General features: G+C 36.7%; 1 protein-coding gene across 1 annotated transcript in view; it reads right to left on the bottom strand.

The window, feature by feature from the left end:
- EPHX4 (epoxide hydrolase 4) overlaps positions 1–22,856 on the bottom strand; it is a 44,009-nt gene that overhangs the window by 10,536 nt on the left and 10,617 nt on the right. The window contains exons 3-6 of the mRNA XM_019839090.3: positions 16,375–16,532; positions 14,478–14,606; positions 10,554–10,657; positions 6,342–6,490 (exon numbers count right to left, since the gene is read on the bottom strand). Coding sequence (XP_019694649.2) covers positions 6,342–6,490; positions 10,554–10,657; positions 14,478–14,606; positions 16,375–16,532 — 540 coding nt within the window. The remainder of the gene's footprint in view (positions 1–6,341; positions 6,491–10,553; positions 10,658–14,477; positions 14,607–16,374; positions 16,533–22,856) is intronic.

Here is a 22,856-nt window from a genome sequence, read left to right as displayed (position 1 = left end):
ATTGAGCCACCCAGGCACTCCTCCATTATGATCTTTTTTGATCCATGAGTAATTTTTTTAAAGTTTCTATTTAAATTCCAGTTAACACATAGTATTATATTATTTTCTGGTGTACAATATAGTGATTCAGCTCTTCCATACAACACCTATGCCCATCACAAGTGTTCTCTTTAATCCCCATCATCTACTTCACCCAGCTCCCCACCCACCTCCCCTTGGGTAACCATCAGTTTGTTCTCTATAGTTAAGAATCTATTTCCTGGTTTGTCTTTCTCCCTATTTTTCCCCTTTGCTCATTTGTTTCTTAAGTTCTGCATATGAGTGAAATCATACGGTATTTGTCTTTCTCTGACTGACTTAATTCACTTAGCATTCTAGCTCCATTCACGTCGTGGCAAATGGTGAGATTTCATTCTTTTTTGGTTGAGTAATATTCCCTTGTATATATATACCACATCTTCTTTATCCACTCATCAATCAATGGACACTTGGGCTATTTCATAATTTGGCTACTGTAGATAATACTGCTATAAACATCAGGGCACATGTATCCCTTTGAATTAGTATTTTTGTATTCTTTGGGTAAATACCTGGATCATAGCCAAGAGTAATTTAGAAGTTTTTAAAATTTCTGAATATATGGAATTTTTTAGAAGTTTGTGTGATTGTTAATTTCTAATTGCATTGTGTTCAGAGAACACATCCATATGACACTGATCCCTTGGTATTGATTAGGATTTACTCTCTAGTCCAGTATGTAATCAACCTTTGTAAACATTTCTATGTGCTTAAAAATTGTATATATTTTCTAATTATTGGATGCAGGATACTAGATTTGTTCATCAGATCAAAGATGTTAATTGGGTTGTTCAAAACTTTCACATTTTTATTATTATTTTTTCCCTGCTTGATTAGTTTTTGAGAGAGGTGGGTTAAAATCTCTAATAGTGATTATGGATTTGTCATTTTCCCTTGTGTCAGTTTTGCTTTATTATTTGGTGCTTTGTTATAAGTTTAGACTTATTTATCTTTTTGCAGGTTAGATCCTATAACTAATCTAATTCCTAGTTCATTCATTCTGGTTCCTTAACTCCAAATTTTGGAGAGTCCTTGGATGAGTCTATGGTCCTGGGAAGGGTGATAAATGACAGTGATTTCCATACCTGAGTATATGTACTATACCTTATGTATAGTCATTATATATCATATAACCATTTTTAATTATGTACTTGGGCTCGATTACCCTAACATAAAGAAGCATTAGAGGGAGTCAAGTGACCTTCCAGAAGATTCCATATGACCTTGACCTGGCTAGATTTAACCTATAGCAATCTAGTTTAAAACTTTCACCTTTATATAAAATTGTAAGTTTTGACCTTCACAGGCCTACTTTTTTTCTCTCTCTCTCCATGCTAATTAGCAGGATTCTATAGCTTACTCTTGAGAATGCAGATCCTCTAATGAACAAATGTTAGTAAAATAACTTGAGAAACATCAGAATATTTTCCTCTTTTTCCTTGTAGCTAATTGTTTTGTATCACAAAGCTAGATTTTTGATAAACAGGTAAATCAAGAACATTTAAAAACTATTATTTTTATCTCCTGTTCAAAATTTAAGCTTGTATGAAAATATATTGTTCTATTTTCTCTTATAATTCTCTTTACAAATGTTGTTTGTAAAAAACAAACAACAAATGACAAAACATGGACTTGAGACAATGTTGCTATATCCTATGAGATGTAACCTGCAGCCTCTGCAATGTCAATCATTGCCTTGCTTGATAAATGGGTACCTACAAATACCTTTTAAATTAACATCTCTGTTTTATCGATGATATTTACATTTATATTTGTAAATTTTTTGTTGTTATTGTTAGTCAGAAAAAGGTTTCGGTTTACCTCTTCTCCCCTCATTTATATAATCTCTTGACTGCCCTTGGATTTTGTATTCAAATAGTTTGATTTTGTTTTATTTAAAATAACACCTTTGGGGCACCTGGGTAGGCACAGTTGATTAAGTATTCTACTCTTGATTTTGGCTCAGGTCATGATCTCATGGTCATGAGATCAAGCTCCACTTCAGGCTCCATGCTGAGCATAGAGCCTGCTGGGGGTTCTCTCTCTCTCCCTTTCTCTCTGCCCCTCTCCCACCCACACACACTCTCTCTCCAAAATAAATAAACATTAAAAAATAAAATAAAATTGGGGCGCCTGGGTGGCGCAGTCGGTTAAGCGTCCGACTTCTGCCAGGTCACGATCTCGCGCTCTGTGAGTTCAAGCCCCGCGTCAGGCTCTGGGCTGATGGCTCAGAGCCTGGAGCCTGCTTCCGATTCTGTGTCTCCCTCTCTCTCTGCCCCTCCCCCATTCATGCTCTCTCTCTCTCTCTCTCTCTGTCCCAAAAATAAATAAAAGTTGAAAAAAAAATTAAAAAAAAATAAATAAAATAAAATAACAATTTCTTTAGGTGCACCTGGCTGGCTCAGTCAGTGGAACATGCAACTTTTGATCTTGGCATTGTTAAGTTCAAACCCCATGTTGGATGTAAAGATTACTTAAAAATAAAATCAATTAATCAACCAATAAAACACCCACTATAACTTTTTTCTACCCTCCTACTATCAACTTTTTATGTCCTTATGCTTTGTGACTGAATCCAATCTGATATTTTATTTTTTAACTGGAAAGTTTAATACATTCATATTTATTGTGCTTACTGACATATTTAAATTGATTTTGACATCTTATTTTGTGCTATTGACTGTACTTTGCTTCCCTTTTCTCTTTCCTGCCTTCTTTTGAATTGATAGTTATCTTGTCACCCTCTACTGGTTTGAAAATAATACATTCTATTTGCATTATTTTATTTTACTAGAAAAAAATTCTTAGCATCTATATATATGTATGTGTATCTAATTCTATCTATCACCTATCTATATAATTTTTTTGGTTTGAGAGAAAGAGAGAGAGCACAAGTGGGGGAGAATGAGAGAGTGAGAGAGAGAGAGAGAGAGAGAGAGAGAGAGAGTCCCAAGCAGGCTCTATACTGTCAGCATAGAGCTTAATGTGGGGCTTGAACTCACAAACCATGAACCAAAGTCAGATGCTTAACCAACTGAGCCACCCAGGCACCCCAATATATGATTTCTAATTTTACCCTCTATGTCAAATATAACGTTTTATATTTTCACTTCTTTATCTCTCTAAGCTATATTCTAAGTAATTTTTTCAGAGCTATCTTCTAATTCATAATTCTTTTTAGCTTGTCTGATCTGCTATTTAACTCACTTATGGAATTTTAGATTTCAATAGCCATATTTTTCATTTCCAGAAGTTCTTTTGTTCTTTTTCAGCTTTTTCCAGTCTGTCTTGATATTTCCTTATTCTTTTCTCATAATTTTTATTCTTTCACATATTTAATGATTTAAACATACTTTATAATCTCTGTTGTAGTATTTGAAACTTGTAAGAGTTCTACTGCAACTGTATTCTAACTCATTAATGGTGGATTAGTATTTTTTGTAATTTGGATTATGAACTCATCTTCAGGGGACTCTACCTGTGGGAATATTGTAAGTCTGAGTTGAGATGTATCCTCCAGAGAAATTCTGTCTTTGTTTCTACCAGGCTTGCTTGGAAGTGTTACCAGCTTATGATGATATTGAAATATATTTCCCTGAGATTCTAGTGTTATGGAGGTAACATATATTCAAGACTCTAAACCTTTTCAAGGCAGGCTGTGGTGGCTAATTCCCAAGGAAAATCTTTTTCTCCTGTCTAGAGTCCAAATCTGAACAGACAAATCTCCATATCTTGTCTTTCATTCTATACTTTCTCCCTAGACAATATACTCTGAACAAAAGCTTCATTTGTGTATATCAGCGACACCAAGATTTTACATAACTTCATCACAGATTCTCTCCTTTGAATTCCAAACCCTTGTATCTATCTGCCTATTTGAATATTTAAGATACCACATCAAACTCAACTAGTTTAAGGTCAAAAAAGTTTATGACCTTCTCCTCAAAACCAGTTCTCTTCTAGTGTTTTCTGCCTCAGTGAATGGCATGAGCTATATCCATATAACTGTTCAAGCCAAAAATTCAGGAGCCATCCTTGGTACCCCTCTTCTTCTCATTCCTTCCCCGACCCTCCACCCCCGCCCATCTAACCCATCACCAATCCCTGTCAATTTTCCTCTTAAATATCTCTTAAATGTACCCATTCTCCCCATCTCCACTGCCTTCAGGCTATTTCAGGCTACCATCATCTTTAGCCTGGACCACAGCAGTTTCCTCACATTGAATGAATGTATACAAATACAGATTAGATTGTTACTCTTTCCTGCTTGAAATGCTCATTTATAGCTTTACATTCATGGGTCTTAAGTACTTAATATGGTCTACGTGGCTCTGTAAGACCAGCCACTGCCTTCTCTTGGACCCATTCTCATTTTATTTTCTTTTTCTGTGCTCTAGCTACAATGGCCTTCACTGTATTATTTAAAACCACAACTCTCTTATCTTCCCACACTGCTTTGGTACATGCTGTTTCCTTTGCCTGAAATGCTAATTCCTCTGACCCCAACTTTATTCAGTCAATATGTAACTCATCCTCTATTTCTCTGTTCAAACATCATTTGCTCAGTTCTTATCCCTTTCTATCATGGTCTTTGTTTGTTTATAACCATATATTCATTACTGTGGTTATACAGTTGATGTCTGTTTTCCCCACTTGGCTAGTGATCAGGGACCTTTGTCTCATTTTGTTCAATACTATATCCTGAGTGTTGGCATAGACTAGAACATACAAAGTCCTTAATATGTATTTATTGAATAATAATCATTAAAAATATGATTACAAACATACATCTATTCACAATAATCCAAAGGTAAATAAGAAGTGGATATAGTTATGGATAAAACAAGTGACAACTATATGGGGATTCCATTATATTCTTTTCTCTACTTTTCCATATGTTTAAAGTTTTCCCTAGAAAAAGACTATGTAACTTACAAAATGAACACTTTTGAGTCTTTGGATAAACCGTGAACTTAATCTTAAAAATAAAATATTGACGGGGCTCCTGAGTGGTTCAGCCAGTTAAGCATCCAATTCTTGGTTTCAGCTCAGGTCATGATCTCATGGTTTGTGAGATTGAGCCCTACATTGGGCTCTGCACTGACAGCTCGGAGCCTGCTTGGGATTCTCTCTCTCCCTCTCTGCTCCTCCCCTGCCTGTGGTCTCTCTCTCAAAACAAACAAATAAACTAAAAAAATAATAATAAAATATTGGCTGTTGTTTATAATGTTGCTATAAACATCAGGGTGCATGTATCCCTTCAAATTAGTATTTTTGTATCCTTTGGGAAAATACCTAATAGTGCAATTGGTGGATTGTAAAGTAGTTCTATTTTTAACTTTCTGAGGAAAGTCCATACTGTTTTCCAGAGTGGCTGCACCAAGTTTGCATTCCTACCAACAGCGTAAGAGGGTTCCCCCTTCTGCACATCCTCACCGATACCTGTTGTTAATTTCAACAATAGCCAAATTATGGAAAGAACTGAAACATTGACTGAACATTCAAACATTGACTGTTAAATGGATAAAGATGTGGTATTATACATACAATGGAATATTACTCAGCCATAAAAAAGAACAAAATCTTGCCATTTGCAACAATGCGGCTGGAGCTCGAGAGTATTATGGTAAACAAAATCAGTCATAGAAAAACAAATGTCATCTGATTTCACTCTTATGTGGAATTTAAAAAACAAAACAAATGAACTTAGAGGGGGGAGAAAAGAGAGCCAAACCAAGAAACAGATGCTTAACTATAGAGAACAAACTGAGGGTTACTGGAGGGAAGGTGTGTGGGGGAATGGGTTAAATAGGTGATGGGTATTTAGAAGGGCACTTATGATGAGCACTGGGTGTTGTATGTAAGTGATGAATCACTAAATTCTACACCTGAATCTAATACTGCACTATATGTTAACTAGCTACAATTTTTTTAATGTTTATTTATTTTGAGAGAGACAGAGAGGGTGTGTGCACATGTGTATTCAAGCATGCAACTGAGGGAAGAGGCAGAGAAAGACTAGAAAGAGGACTGAGAGAATCCCAACCAGCATGGACAGCACAGAGCCTGATGCGGGGTTCAATCCCACGAACCCTGAGATCATGACCTGAGCTGAAATCAAGAGTCGAAGGCTTAACCAACTGAGCCACCCAGGTGCCCCTAAATAGCTGGAATTTAAGTAATATTTGTGAAAAATAAATAAATAAAATATTGGCTCTTTAGGGAATGAATATTTTATTTAACTAAAAAGAAATTATACTGACCTGAAGATATTTCGGTAATGGTTAATTGGACCATTTAATGCTCCAGGCTGGGAGAAGACATAAATATAAGCCTCAAGATCTTCTGTTGTTAATCGACACCCTTTTCTTCCAATACCAGTGCTGTGACTGGTAAACAGATGTTTCAAAGCCTAATTTAAGTGAAAAGAAAATAATTAAAACTTTTTAGTTACCTAACAATAAACCTTTGGCTTTTGAAAGAGAATGATGGTTAGTGTCAGTGACAACTTCCCATTTCTGCTCTAGCCAGGTAGGAGACCTGTTTACACACTATATACATTTTTGCTTTCCTGGCTTTACTTTTGGTATTCTTCCCTTCTAATACCCCATGTACACTTTACGCTTATGAAAAGCAACCTATGTTCTTGGTGCCTATTCACATTCTATAAGGCTAAGTTCAGATACCATTGCTACCCTAAAGTCTTCCCTAATATTCTAGCTAATAGTAGTTTATCTGTTTACTGACAATCTACTCCCCCAACAATTGTTTGAACTTTTTTGGACTATAATCCAGAGTAACAAACACATTATATGTCATGATCCAGTTCAGACTCATACACATACTTTTCTGAAACAAAAGTTTAAAGAAATATCTCTTGAGGTCCTGGGTGGCTAGGTCGGTTTAGCATCCAACTTTGGCTTAGGTCATGATGTCACAGTTTGGGGGTTTGAGCCCCACATTGGGCTCTGTGCTGACAGCTCAGAATCTGGAGCCTGCTTTGGATTCTGTGTCTCCCTCTCTCTCTGCCCCTCTCCCGCTTGTGCTGTCTCTCAAAACTAAATAAACGTTAAAAATTTTTAAAAAAGGAAAAAAGAAAACAGGATTTAAAAGTAGAATCTAGAGGGGCGCTTGGGTGATTCAGTCAGTTAAGTGTCTGACTTTGGCTCAGGTCATGATCTCATGGTTCATGAGTTTGAGCCCCGAGTCTGTGCTGACAGCTCAGAGCCTGGAGCCTGCTTGGGAGTCTGTGTCTCCCTCTCTCTCTGCCGCTTGCCCACACACCCTCTGTCTCTCCTTCTCTCAAAAATAAAAAACATGAAAAAAAAATTTTAAAGAAATATCCCTTACTCTTATTATAGTGTGTACTGATATTTTCAATTCACTTCTGTTCTACTTTATTTTTTAAAAAATTCAAATTCAAGCCACTAAACTGATTTTGTGACTCACTAATGGGCCCCCACCCACAACTGAAAAACACTGCTCTATACTAGTGTTTCTCAACGTGTAGATCGAAATCACCTGCATCAGAATCATTAGGATTCTTGTTTAAAATGCAGATCCCTGGGAGCGACTGGGTGGCTCAGTCGGTTAAGCGTCAGGACTTTCGCTCAGGTCATGATAACCTAATTTGTAGTTTGAGACCCACAGCAGGCTCTCTTCTCTGCTCTCAGCACAGAGTCTGCTTAGGAACCTCTGTTTGTCTGTCTGTCTCTCTCTCTTTCTGCCCCTCCCCCACTCTCTCTCTCAAAAATAAACATTAAATAAATAAAATAAAATGCAGATCTCTGAACCCCCAAACACACCTGCAAAAATATGAAATGATTTATGCAAAAGGTGATTAATTGAAACATTATTTGCAGTAGCAAAAGACAGGAAATAAAAAATGTCCATCAGTGGGGCGTTCGTTGAATAAACTATGATATAGCCACACAATGGTGTATTATGCATTCTAACTACTCCAAGAGAAGATGGAGATGATTATGTGCTAATATAGAGTAGCTGACCCCCAGAACATATCTTTAAGTGGGGGGAAAAAATAGAAAGGGTGGAAAACAGTATTTATAGTATGTTACCACCTTTTGTGTAAGAAGGAGTAGACAAATATATACACATCTCCTTATATTTTCAAAAAGAAACAATAAAAAAATGAAACAAAAATTAACCAGAATAGTTTCTGTGGAAGAGGAGGAAATAAGATGGTAGGAAACAGAGGCCTAAGCAAGACCTCTCTGTGCCTTGTATTAGAGTTTTGACTTGAACCATATACTTACTTTTTACAAAATATGAAAGTTAAGTAAAATTCTGTGGTCCTAATTTTGCTTGGAAATATGAATAAGAACACATTATTTTTTTCTCTCTAAAAAATATGTATGTATAAATTCTGTCCAACAGAAAGATGTAGAAGCAATAAAAACCCAGTAACAATGATCACCTTGACACCCAAACCATTTCCGACTAATAGGAGCCAGAGTTCCTTCAATAAATGATTGATTCCAGATCTGGGGCAGGGAATAAAATATGACCCTAGGACATTAAGAAACTAAGCTATTACTGACTGAAGGATTTATGTCAAAAGGACATAGGAGCCAACGTGAAGGAGTTTCTACTTGCCTGTTATGCCATATTGCCTAATATGAGACAATCTGAGCATCAGAAAGAATGACTGCAATTGAGTGATACATGTCAAATATATTTTTTAAAACTCATGAACTCCTAATGATGTAGTAAAAAAGAAAACTTCATTGGTTATCACTGGAAATTTCTAGGACACCGAGTCATTGCTCTGGAAGTTGTTTATAAAGATAAAGAATGACCTGCCACTCTTTTGTGTGAACTTTTGTGTGAACTGTATTTCAGAATAACCAAACAGTAGATGTGGACCATTCTTCTTTAAGGAAGGATTCCAGTTAATAAGAGCAGGAAAAGATGATAGAAATAGAAAAATCACCATTTTGCAGATTCTAATGAAATACGGATGTGGGCAATGATGATCAAGATATGCTAAAATTATTTGGTGGCAGGTTGTTAGGAAATTTAGATAAGCTGACAACTCATGAGCCCACTGGTCACTGTTAGTGTTACTAAAACTGAAACAACTAGATCTTATGTGCTTCCCTGATGTGATGCATGAGGAAATACACAGCACCACCTACGAGTATTCTTGTCAAATGAAAACTCAGTTTAACCAAGCCTCTAGATTAGTAGCATCCATGAAGCATGAGAAATAAGAATTAGCAGAAAAAGTTAAATAACACCATGATAAAGTAGTCAGCCAAATCCAAAATGTGGATCATTCCCCAGGATAAATGACCAAATTTCTTCAGGAAAAAAAAGTGTTAAAAAAATAAGAAGGAACTGTTATACACTGAAAAAACTACAACAATCAGATATAATGTGTGGACCTTGTTTGGCTCCTAATTCAAACAAATAAAGTGTACAAAGACAGTTGATCGTAACCTGTTCAAAGATTAATAGTACCAGAGACTAATACTTAAATAGCAAATGAAGCTCTCATTTAGCAAATCTCTTGTTGGAAATTTTAACACAGTCTAAAATTTGTGCAGATTTTTTTGTACCCCAAATAAAGTTGTCCAAAATTGGCAAAAAAATAATTGAGACAGTTAAGGAAATTTGAATAGGTATTAAATGATAGTAAGGAGTAAGTATTCATTTTGTTAGGTTTGATAATGGCATTGGAGTTATGTTTTTAAAAAGTCCTTATCTGCAGAAGTTTTTCCAGGTAAAACAATACTGTCTTTTTTAAGCCTCCTTAAATATCTAATACCGCGTTAGGTACACAAAAAGCATTCAATAAACTTCCAAGAAACAGATACAATATATGACTCCTGGTTGTAGGTGTATAGGGTACACCAAAACCCTCATGTTTACTTTGTTTCAGGGTTTTGTTTGCACTCGACTTCTGCCGTGTCAAATTCTCTCACCTGGTATTCATATTCCCTTGTCTCCCCATGGAATGTTCTCTAAAAAGAGGTTTGCCTATAGGGATACAGGCTCTCAACAAAAATTGAGCAACAACCAGGCACTCAAATATACAGAGACTGTAAAAATAAGTAAGCCGATAGATGAGGTCTTAGAAACATTTATTAAATGTTAGCATTCGTCTATTTTTCTTTCTGAAGGATGGACTTTAAAATATTTTTCATTTTTCATTTTCATTTTTCAGCAAATAACAATCAATAAATGATTATTTTAAACAAATGACATAAACAGGACCAGTTACTTCTTTTCTTTCCTTCTTTTTCTAGTGCTGCTGTCTATCTTTATTTTATTTTTAGCTTCCTAGCTATGTCATCCTCTTGGACTCCAGTTTTTCAACTTTATTATTGAGGTATAATTGACACATAACATTATATTAGTTTCAGGTGTGCAACATAATGATTAAATATTTGTATAATTTCAAAAATGATCACCACAATAAATCTAGTTAATACCCATCACCATGTTTGACTTACCTTGAAATCATTTATTGAGAACATAAATTCTGGGAACCATGGTATTTGGAAGAAGTAATAATGGCTGGATTTGAACAGCTGGGCAGGGTGTCGTAAAATATATTCTGAAATTAAAATGCCATGTTAGACCTTATCCAAGGGGTATAAATTACTTACTATTGAAAGAGCTTCTTTTCAAGGCAATTTCACCTTTGAGATGATCCCATAAAAGAATCCACAAATAAGCCTTCTGTATTTTTCTCTTTGGAACAATTTCTATGTTCTTATATTTTATTAGGGACATTTCTAGTATTTAGAAAATTTATAGCACTTTAAATAAAAAGAAAATTTCATTATATAAAGTCTTGACTCAGAAGGGAACAGGAAACCCAAATGACATTGCCTTTTCTCCAAGGTTATTATCAGTGACCTCACACTTTCCCTAGGGATAAATGGGGAGGTAATTTTCTGTTGTTTAAAAGATTTTGTTTACAGGTGGATTTGAATACCTTATTAATTTGGCCTCAACAGAAACTAACATGTTTCCTATAAATTCATTTATGGATCTAGAAAATTCCTTCATTCAAGGAATATTTTAATATCTACTGTGTGTGAGGGGGTTTAGCAGTTAATAAGACAGAAGAGGGTCCCATTAATAAGGAATTTATACAATAAATAACCAATATTTAAAAAGATCACTTTAGATAGCAACAATAATATAAAGCAAATTAAAAGAAGGTAATCTGATTGAGAATTATTATTGGGTGGTGTGGAGAGACAATATTATTCAGCAGAAGTGGTCAGAATAGGCTTCTCTGGGTATACAAAGTGTGGACTGAGTCCTGAAGGGTAAGAGGGAGTCAGCCATGCAAAGATCTAGGAAAAAAAACCCAGGCACAAGGGGCCACCTGGGTGGCTCAGTCGGTTAAGCGTCCGACTTTGGCTCAGGTCATGATCTCTTGGTTTGTGAGTTTAAGCCCCCAGTAGGGCTCTGTGCTGACAGCTCAGAGCCTGAAGCCTGCTTCGGATTCTGTGTCTCCCTCTCTCTCTGCCTCTTCCCTGCTCAAAGTCTGTCCCTGTCTCTCAATAATAAATAAATGTTAAAAAAACAAAACAAAACAAAACAAAACAAAAAAAAACAGGCACAGAAAGGTCCTGCGCTTGGCACATTCAAGAAGCAGAAAGAACATCAGTGTGGATGGTGTAGTGAATGAGGAGAAGGAGGTGGCATGAGATGAATCAGAGAGCAAAGCAGAAGTCCAGTCAAGGAGGCCAGAGGATATGGACTTTAAGTGCTTTGGGAAGACAATGAATCTTTAAACTGGAGAGTAGTGTAATCATACATATCAAGTGTGCATACTTGTTTCTTGTGCACTGTTTTTTTAAAATTTTCTTTGCTATACAGGTAATTTTTTCTTATTTCTAATTTTGTAACTACATTTAATAACATGGTTGGAAATTGTAGAACTATAATTCTCAGGTAAGTGGAGCATCGTTATGTTATACTTTTTGTAAAATCATCATCGAACAAAATTTATTCAGCCCTGCATTAAGAGATATCACTATAATTAAGCAGAAAACATAGGCATATTACTTGAAGACTTTGTATTAACCTGACTAGGGTTGAACCTATTATTGATAAAACAGTTCCAGAAATATTCCAAGAATATTCTTGCTGAAGTGGCCAATTACAACTTGTCCATACAGCAACATCACAAAAATAACATTTATTCAAGGGTCCCGATCAATGGCTTAAGCAGATAGCACAACTTCTGCTACCTAATGCAACTAAGAACAGTCTAGTGCATCTCAGTTTGATATTTGAAGCCTAAGCATCCATCCTGTCACCTCAACAGACATAGGACAATTGGGTATATCCAAAAATCAACTTCTACATTTATATTGTACAATATTTCAGTAGTCATGTTCCCTTTTCCCTTTTATGTAGTCATGTTTCCAACATAGATATATGTTGTTCTGAGTTTTTTGTTCCCTAGTGGGCTGCTGAGGATAACAGCAGTACCTGAAGCTCCTGAAGCAGTACCTGAAAACTTGACAAGGGTAAACAGGACAAGATTATAATTTTTTCCAAAACTAAATAAAAATGTGCCTAGTAATGGTTCACAGGTCTTTGAACACTCTGAAGATTTTAAGAGTTCCCTTTATAGCAGAGGTTCTCAAAGTATAGTCCATGTGGACCTCTGGGAAGCCCCAAGATTCATTACACTACTCAGACATTATTAGCTTTTCTCATCTGGTTGAGATTTGTGCTCATGGTACCAAAGCAATGGTAGATAAAGCCATTGCTGCCTGAGCACAAACCACGGACACTGAACAATACGAGTAGTCATTGTATTCTTCACCACCACACATTTGCAGCAAACAAATACAGCAATACATAAAGTTAAGTGCCATTTTCACTTAGGAATGTTCTAGATAAAATAGCAAAAACTACTAATTTTAAATTTCAACTTTTGTGTACACAGCTTTTGACTACCAAGATGAAACACAAAGAACACATAAAGCAGTTCTGTTGAACACCCAGATACAATGGTTGTCTCGAGGGATAGCATTTCTGCAGTTCTTTGCGTTGATTAGTTGAATTAGCTGCATTTTTTATGGAATACCATTTTTACATGAATGGATGACTAACAAATTATCATCAGTCAGACTTCAGTATCTGACAGTCTCTTGAAAATGAATGAAGTGAGCCTGTCACTTGAGGGAAAACAATCAACAGTATTTGTTGCCAATGACCAAATTCAAGCTTTCAAATGAAAATTAGAAGTTTGGAACCATTTATTTGCTACTGTGAGCATGACAGCTTTGCAATACTCAATGACTTTTTGATACAATTGGGGTGATATTAATGAATGTGGGTTATTTGGTATAATATTACAAAATATGTCAACTTATGGAAGCTCTGCATAACTCAATGAACCAATATTGTCCACTGCATGATGCTGCAAAATCATGCATGGGTAAAAAATCCATTCAAAGTGCTAAAGAGACTAATGGATTTTAATGTAACAGGATGAAAATCTCATTAATGTGACATTGGATTCTACATTGTTACTAACCTTTAAGAAATCACCAATTTTTGAGTTTGGTGTAGTATTAAAGAAGAAAATCCACAGTTATCTGAAAAGGCTATCAAAATACTTGTCCCTTTTCCAATTACAAATCTGTGAGGCCAGATTTCTTCATATACTTCAATTAAAACAACATATTGCAACAGATTGAATGCAGAAGCAGATGTGAGAATCCAGCTGTCTTCTATTAAGCCAAAAATTAAAGAGGTTTGCAAAAATGTAAAGCAATGACATTCTTCTCACTAAAATTGTGTTTTGGAAGATGTAGTTAGTTTTCATTAAAATGTTACTTATGTTAACAGGTACTGAATTTATTATTTTTTAATGAGTTAATAAAGAATTTTATTTTTTCCCATTTTTAATTTCTAATATAGTAAATATTTATATATGTAACCCATATAAACACAAACTCAATGGGTCTTTAATAATTTTTAACAGTATAAAGGAGTCCTGAAACCAAAAATTTGAGAACTGCAGCTTTAAAGAATGCTGTCATTCCTGATAGCCCAAGCAGTCAGGCAAGAGGAGAATTTATGTCTAGGTTGTCAAGATTCATTACTGTCAAAATAGTGTCACTGCATTTTTCCCTTTATCCCTCTCCAAGTTAGCAGTAAAATGTCCTTCAAAAAATTAAAATAAAATTATGCTAGCAAATATGAAGCTACAATTTATCAGGCTCTTGAAGAATATTTAAAGCCAAGGTATCTGACATTGTCATGTGCTAATATCATATTTTAGTCATTTAATGAAAAAAATACTGATATTCAAATTTTGCTGTTTTTAATCCAAAGTGTCAGTGACAATAGTGAATTGTCACATTAACAAATATGTTTTAATGAAAATTTAAACTCACCTGTAAATACATTTGGATGAGGGAAGTTAATAACAATAAGCTTCATCACCATTTCGGGATAACAGATGGCAATTAGCCAAGCAATCATTCCCCCCCAGTCGTGGCCAATAAGAACACATTTGCTATATCCTGTAACAGAGAAAAAAATGTTGACATCTTTGAAAAGAAACAGGTGGATGCATTATTACCTCATGTAAAATGGGTACACTTCTGAAAATAATCTTCCCATAACCCGACTGTAATTAGGCACTTTGTGCAGATACTGAGTTTGGTGTTTCCAAAACCTGTATGTACGAACCACCTAAGTAGCTTTTTAGAAAACTTAGATGTCCAACCTCCATTCTAGACCTACAGATTTAGAATCTCTCCCAGGAATCTATATGAAAAAAAAATCGGAAACAGCTAGCCCAGCTCTTGTCCCACAAAACTGAGTTTGGGAAACCATGGTAAAGATTACACATAATTCGGTCATAAGCAAGATTATATTATGTCATTGATTTGCCTAGAAAATTGCATGAAGATGAATTTAGGCCAACTCTGAATCACCACAAAAGATGAATGAAATATGGCTGTCAGAAATCAATGTCTTTGAGTCTATTTTATTGTAATCAGGCTAAATGACAACACTGCATTGACACCCCCAGACCTCATTCATTTTTTTTTTTTCTTCTTAGAATATTGGCCTGACCTATGCTCTCATTAGATTACTGTAGAAAGAGCTTTAATTTGATTTCATGGCTTTCTCACTATATTGGCTCCATTAACATACCATGGTAGCAGCTGGATTTTAGTCAAAAGAAGTGTAGTAGATTCAATTATTGTTAAAAAGTATTGGGGCGCCTGGGTGGCGCAGTCGGTTAAGCGTCCGACTTCAGCCAGGTCACGATCTCGCGGTCCGTGAGTTCGAGCCCCGTGTCAGGCTCTGGGCTGATGGCTCGGAGCCTGGAGCCTGTTTCCGATTCTGTGTCTCCCTCTCTCTCTGCCCCTCCCCATTCATGCTCTGTCTCTCTCTGTCCCAAAAATAAATAAACGTTGAAAAAAGTATTTACTCCTCCCCTCTCCCCACTGCCATAAAAGGAGTATACCTTTATGACCCCTTTGATATGAGACCTAGCCGTGTGATTTGCTGTGGTATGGTGGGCATATGACTTGACTTTGGGCTCAGCCATATGATTTGCTTTGACCAATAAGCTGCAAGCAGAAACTTGAAATATGCTTCCGCAGCTGGGCTCATCCTCTTGCCATTTCTGCCATTGCCAGGAGAAGAGAAAGAGCTACCACCAGGTAGCTACTCCCCTTTAACTTGAGCTCCAGTCCAACTCAGAGGGAGAAGCCAGTCCCAGCAAGACCTGTAACTTGAGGCAAAGACCCAGGGGTCCAGCCTACACTTGATTTGTATATCCATAAGAATATGAATCAATGCCTACGGCTATATGCCACTGAGTTTGGGATGTTTGTTACACAATAATATTGTGGCACTAGCTCATCAATACAAGAAAGACAGTGCAAGTGCTTCTGTATCTTATAACATTTTTAAACGAGTATTTAGATGTGGGTTCTGAAGAAATAAATTTTCTGAGTACAAGTATCAAATTTCTAATAATTAGTTCTGAAAATAATAAATTGCATACATTAGATCTATTTTTAAAAACAAATTTTAAAGTTATTCTTGGCTGGTGGACTGAATAGTCATTCCATATTGAAATAATAGTATTATTTTCAATTTCCTCTATAAATATCTTCAGCTGTACACTCGAAACAATGGTCACAGGATCCAGACAACAACTCAGGTAAATGGAAAAGGCTTCCTCCCAAGAAATGAGGTTACCAATTCAGTTTGTTGACTGTTAGTCCCTTACAAAGGATTAATACTGTGTTTTTTTTTTAACTGACCTACCTAAAGAGTCTAAAATATCCTTTACATCTGTAATTAGACAGTCCAATTTATAATTCTCTCGATGAATGGGAGCATCTGTTTCTCCATAGCCTCTCAGATCAAGTGCTACAACTCGATATTCACTTTTAAATTCCCTTAGTTGGTGACGCCAAGAATACCTGCAGGAAATAAGAAACATTAAGAATACCGCAGTAACTAATCCAAAGAGTTACATTACAGCTTTTCTAAGTGGACAACTGTAAGAAACTTTTTATATTAAGAAAGGTTATGTAGGGTCACCTGGGTGGCTCAGTTGGTTAAGCGTCTGACTTGGGCTCAGGTCATGATCTCATGATTCGTGAGTTTGAACCCCTGCGTCGGGCTCTGTGCGGACACCTCAGAGCCTGGAGCCTGTTTCAGACTCTGTGTCTCCCTCTTCTGCCCTTCCTCCCTGCTCATTCTCTCCCTCTCTCTCTCAGGAATAAACATTAAAAAAAATAATAAAAAAAAACGGGCGCCTGGGTGGCACAGTCAGTTAAGCGTCCGACTTCAGCCAGGTCCCGATCTCGCGGTCCGTGAGTTCGAGCCCCGCGTCAGGCTCTGGGCTGATGGCTCAGAGCCTGGAGCCTGTTTCTGATTCTGTGTCTCCCTCTCTCTCTGCCACTCCCCCGTTCATGCTCTGTCTCTCTCTGTCCCAAAAATAAATAAACGTTGAAAAAAAAAGTTAAAAAAATTTATTGTTGTTGTTTTTTTTTTTTACCAGATCCAGTGGGATATAACAAAGGGACAATATTTACAGAAACTACAAAATATCTGATATTAAAACCAGTATACTTCTTTTTAAAAAATATTAATGTTTATTTTTGAGAGAGAGAGAATGCAAGTGGGGGTGGGGCAGAGAGAGGGAGATACAGAATTGAAACAGGCTCCACGATGCCAGCGGTCAGCACAGAGCCAGACATGGGGCTCGAACTCATGGACTGCAAGATCATAACCTGAGCTGAAGTCAGACGCTTAACTGACTGAGTCACCCAGGTGTTCCTAAAACCAATATACTTCCATATGTACTCAAGAAATCAATTTCTAAGCTTTTCTTAAATAATGCTGACAACTATCAGGGAATCTGTACTTACAAATGCTTCTGTATTGCAGAACCATGTAATTCATAAAAAAAATTTATGAGATGAAGATATATTTCCCTAAAAAGTAGATTTTATTCACTTTACTCCACTGTAAATATGGCTCCACATTTTAGTAATCATAATTTACTTATAGATGAAAAAGTCTGAAGATTTTTAAAAAAGATTATCACTAAAAATCCAATATAACAGCTGCTTAAGATAAACCTTTGTTTGCTAAAACAAAACTCTTCTGTGGAGAAGATCCTGAATGAATACAAACAAGTGTGATATTAAAAACATTTAACAGGGGCACCTGGGTGGCTCAGTCAGTTAAGCATTTGACTCTTGGTTTCGGCTCACGTCATGATCTCATGGTTTGTGAAATGGAGCCCTGTGACAAGCTCTATGCTGAGAGCAGGGAGCCTGCTTGGGATTCTCTCTCTCTCTCTCTCTCTCTCTCTCTCTCTCTCTCTCTCTCTCTCTCTCTCTCACTCTCTCTGCCCCTCCCCTGGTTGTGTGCATGAGCACTGTCTCTCTTTCTCAAAATAAATAAACTTTAAGGACAAAACAAAACAAAAAAAACCCTTTAACAGCCAAAATGGTACTGGCACTGACCAATTAGAATGGCCAGAGTGCTCTTGCCAGGTCCTGGAGGCCTCTGCAGGGCCAGGTAACCCCCCTTTGCTTGGTCATGGAACTGCATTATTGAACGAAATATAGAGATCTGTGAGATTTTCTTTTTTCTTTTCTTTTCTTTTCTTTTCTTTTCTTTTCTTTCTTTCTTTCTTTCTTTCTTTTTCTTTCTTTTTTCTTTCTTTTTTCTTTCTTTCTTTTCCTTCCTTCCTTCCTTCCTTCCTTCCTTCCTTCCTTCCTTCCTTCCTTCCTTCCTTCCTTTCTTTCTTTCTTTCTTTCTTTCTTTCTTTCTTTCTTTCTTTCTTTCTTTCTTTCTTTCTTTCAGATTTTATTTTTGTATAATCTCCATACCCAATGTGGGGCTTATACTTACGACCCTGAGATTCAAGAGTTGCATGCTCTACCAACTGAGCCAGCCAAGGCACCCTGGTCAGTGAGATTTTCTTCAAATAAGCAAAATCATTTGGATAACAAACAGATTAAAAAAAAAAAAAGACATGGATTTTTCAAAGTGATTCACATGTTGTGGAATTTCAAATATGCATTTAAAAAATGGATCTGCATGCATATCTGTTCATGGAAAGAGTATAGAATTATCTGACACAAGCCAACTAGGAGAAAAGATTTTTGGAGTGCAATAGGCAAGTGTATACAGGGATCTGAGATTATAAACTAATAGAGAGACTTCAATGTCAAGGGACACAAAGCAGTAAGATCAATGAAACAAATTATGTATTTTACATCAACAAGTCATTAGGAAGAGTGTCAGACATGGATACAGAATCTATGATCTGTTATTAGAATATCTATGATTTGTGAAAATCTACAAAAGCATTACCAATTAAGACACATTTGAAAATGTTAAAATAATAAAAAGTGTGTTTCTTAGTGAGGTCATAGCAATGCTATTAATTGTGTCTCTGGGCTGTAACAAATAAAGCAGTTTGTTTCCTTAAAGATACTGATTTGTCAACACATATGATATTATTTTTCTCATTAGCCCTACTTAAAATTTTCAATTGATTTTTTTTATGTCTTTGTAACTGAGGCCCAACTCTTCCCTCTTTAGGTATTATCTCATTCCCAATCAATAAAGTTCTGCAGATTTAACCTTTTAAATATTTATTTAATCACTTTTCCCATCCATCCCTACTATCATTACCTTAATTCAGGCTTCCATTAATGCAGCAACCTATCGATTGATCTACCTGTATTTCATTCCCCTTAGCTCTATCTTCTACAAAACCAGAGGGAGGTTATAAAAACAAACTCTGCCATGTAATTTCCCTGTTTAACATCTTTTCTTGAATCCCTATTACATGTATATATCAGACATATTGTGGGTTTGGTTCCAGACCACTACAATAAAGCAAAATATCACAATAAAGTAAGTTAAATGAATTTTTGGTTTCCTAGTGCATATAAAAGTTATGTTTACATTGTAGTCTGTTAAGTGTGCAATAGCATTATGACTAAGAAACAATGTATATACCTTAATTTAAAAAGTATTGTTTGTGGGTCACCTGGGTGGCTCAGCCAGTTTAGCATCTGACTTCGACTCTGGTCATGATCTCATGGTTTGTGGGATCAAGCCCCATGTTGGGCTCTGCACTGACAGCTTGGAGGCTGCTGGGGATTCTCTCTCTCTCTCTCTCTCTCTCTCTCTCTCTCTCTCTCTCTCTCTCCCTCTCTCTCTCCTTCTCTCTCTGCCCCTCCCCTTCTGTCTCTATTAAAAATAAATAAACATTAAAAAAAGAATAAAAGCAAGAATTGCTTGTGTAGAACTGCTGAATCACTATATTGTACACCTGAAACTAACACAGTGTGTTAACTACACTGGAATTAAAATTAAAAATGTTATAAAAATTAAACAAAAAGAAAAAGAAAAAAATACGTTATTGCTAAAAATGTGCTACCCATCATCTCAATTTTCAGTGAGTTGTAATCTTTTTGCTGGAGGGTCTTACCTCAATATTGATGGCTGCTGACTGATCAGGGTGGTGGTTGCTGAAGGCTGGGGTGGCTGTGGCAATTTCTTACAAGAAGACAGCAATGACGTTTGACATATCAATTGACTCTTCCTTTCACAAATGATTACCCTGTAGCACGGGATGCTGTTTGATAGCATTTTATACACAGTAGAACTTCTTTCCAAATTGGAGTCAGTCTTCTCAAACCCTGCCTCTGCTTTATCAACTAAGTTTATGTGATACTCTAAATCCTCTATTGTCATTTCAACAATCTTCACAGCATCTTCATCAGGAGTAGATTCCATCTCAAGAAACCACTGTCTATGCTCATCCATAAGAAGAAATTTCTCATCCATGAAAGTTTTATCATGAGATTTCAGCCATTCAGTCTCATGTTCAGGCTCCACTTCCCATTCTAGTTCTCTTGCTGTTTCCACCACACCTGTTACTTCCTCCATTGAAGTCCTGAGCCCCTCCAAGTCATCCATGAGGGTGGGAATCAATTTCTTCTACTCCTGCTCATGGTGACATTTTGACCTCTTCCCATGAATCATGAATGTTTTTAATGGCATCTAGAATGGGACTATTCCAGAAGGTTTTCAATGGACTTTGCCCAGACCCATCAGAGGAATCACTATCTATGGCAACTATAGCCATATGAAATGTATTTCTTAAATAATAAGACTTCAAAGTCTAAGTAACTTCCTGATCCATGGGAAGCACAATGGATATTGTGTTAGCAGGCATACAAACAACATTAATCTGGTTGTACATCTCCATCAGAACTCCTGGGGGACTCCTGGTGCATTGTCAATGAGTAGTAATATTTTGAAAGAAATCCTTTTTTTCTGAGCAATAGGTCTCAACAGTGGGTTTAAAATATTCAGTAAACTGTGTTGTAAACAGATGTGCTGTTATCCAGACTTTGTTGTTCCATTTATAGAAAACAGAGTGGATTTACAATTCTTAAGGGTCTTAGGATTTTCAGAATCATCAATGGGCTTTGGTTTAAACTTCTTAAGTCACCAACTATATTAGAAACAAGAGAGTCAGCCTATCCTTTGAAGCTTTGAAGCCAGGCATTGACTTTTCTCTCTAGCTAAGAAAGTCCTAGATGGCATCTTCTACCAATAGAAGGCTACCTGTCTGCATAGAAAATCTATTGTTTATTGTAGCCACAGTCATGAATTATCTGAGCTGAATCTTCTCAATAACTTGCTGCAGCTTCTACATCAGCACTTGCTGCTTTACCTTGAACTTTTCTGTTACGGAAATGACTTCTTTTTCCTTAAACCTCATGAACCAAACTCTGCTAGCTTCAAAGTTTTCTTCTGCAGCTTCCTCACCTCTCTCACTCTTCAAGGAATCGAAGAGAATTGGGGCCTTGCTTTGAATTAGGCTTTGAATGAAGGGAATGCTGTGGCTGGTTTGATCTTCCATCCAGACCACTACAACTTTCTCCGTACCGAAAACAAGGCTGTTTTGCTTTCTTATCATTTGTGTGCTCACTGGAGTAGCACTTTTTTTTTTTTTAAATATATGAAATTTATTGTCAAATTGGTTTCCATACAACACCCAGTGCTCATCCCAAAAGGTGCCCTCCTCAATACCCATCACCCACCCTCCCCTCCCTCCCACCCCCCATCAACCCTCAGTTTGTTCTCAGTTTTTAACAGTCTCTTATGCTTTGGCTCTCTCCCACTCTAACCTCTTTTTTTTTTTTTTCCTTCCCCTCCCCCATGGGTTTCTGTTAAGTTTCTCAGGATCCACATAAGAGTGAAACCATATGGTATCTGTCTTTCTCTGTATGGCTTATTTCACTTAGCATCACACTCTCCAGTTCCATCCACATTGCTACAAAGGGCCATATTTCGTTCTTTCTCATTGCCACGTAGTACTCCATTGTGTATATAAACCACAATTTCTTTATCCATTCATCAGTTGATGGACATTTAGGCTCTTTCCATAATTTGGCTATTGTTGAGAGTGCTGCTATGAACATTGGGGTACAAGTGCCCCTATGCATCAGCACTCCTGTATCCCTTGGATAAATTCCTAGCAGTGCTATTGCTGGGTCATAGGGTAGGTCTATTTTTAATTTTCTGAGGAACCTCCACACTGCTTTGGAGTACCACTTTTAATTTCAAGAACTTTTTCATAGTATTCACAGCTTGGCTAACTGGCACAAGAGGCCTACCTTTTGGCCTGTTTTGGCTCATGACATGCCTTCCTCACTAAGCTTAATCATTTCTGGCCTTTGATTTAAAGTGAGAGATGTGCCACTCTTCCCTTCACTTGAACACTTAGAGGCCTTTGTAGGGTTGTTAATTGGCCTCATTTCAATATTGTTTTGTCTCAGGAAAGAGAGACCCAAGGAGAGGGAGGAAGATGGGGGAGTGGCTTACTGGTAAAGTAGCCAGAACACATACCACATGTATCATCAAGTTCACCATCTCATGTGGGTGTGGTTTGTAGCTCTTCCAAGACAATCACAGTAGTAACATCAGAGGTCACTGATCACCGAACACCATAACAAATATGATTATAACAATGAAAAAGTTTGAAATATTGCAAGAATTACCAAAATGTGATACAGAGACACAAAGTGAGAAAACGCTTTTGGAAAAGTGACTCTAACAGACTTGCACGACACAGGGTTGCCACAAACCTTCAATTTGTAAAAACCATGGTAGCTGTGAAGCACTCTAAAACAAGGTATACCCATGCTCATAACATGCAGCCCAAGCTCGTCATTTCGGCAGACAAAAACCTGTAAGGT

The sequence above is a fragment of the Felis catus genome, chromosome C1, assembly GCF_018350175.1.
Source record: "Felis catus isolate Fca126 chromosome C1, F.catus_Fca126_mat1.0, whole genome shotgun sequence".
Lineage (NCBI taxonomy): Eukaryota > Metazoa > Chordata > Mammalia > Carnivora > Felidae > Felis > Felis catus.
Note: the sequence above shows the minus strand (reverse complement) of the source record. Positions and strands in the feature narration are given on the sequence as shown.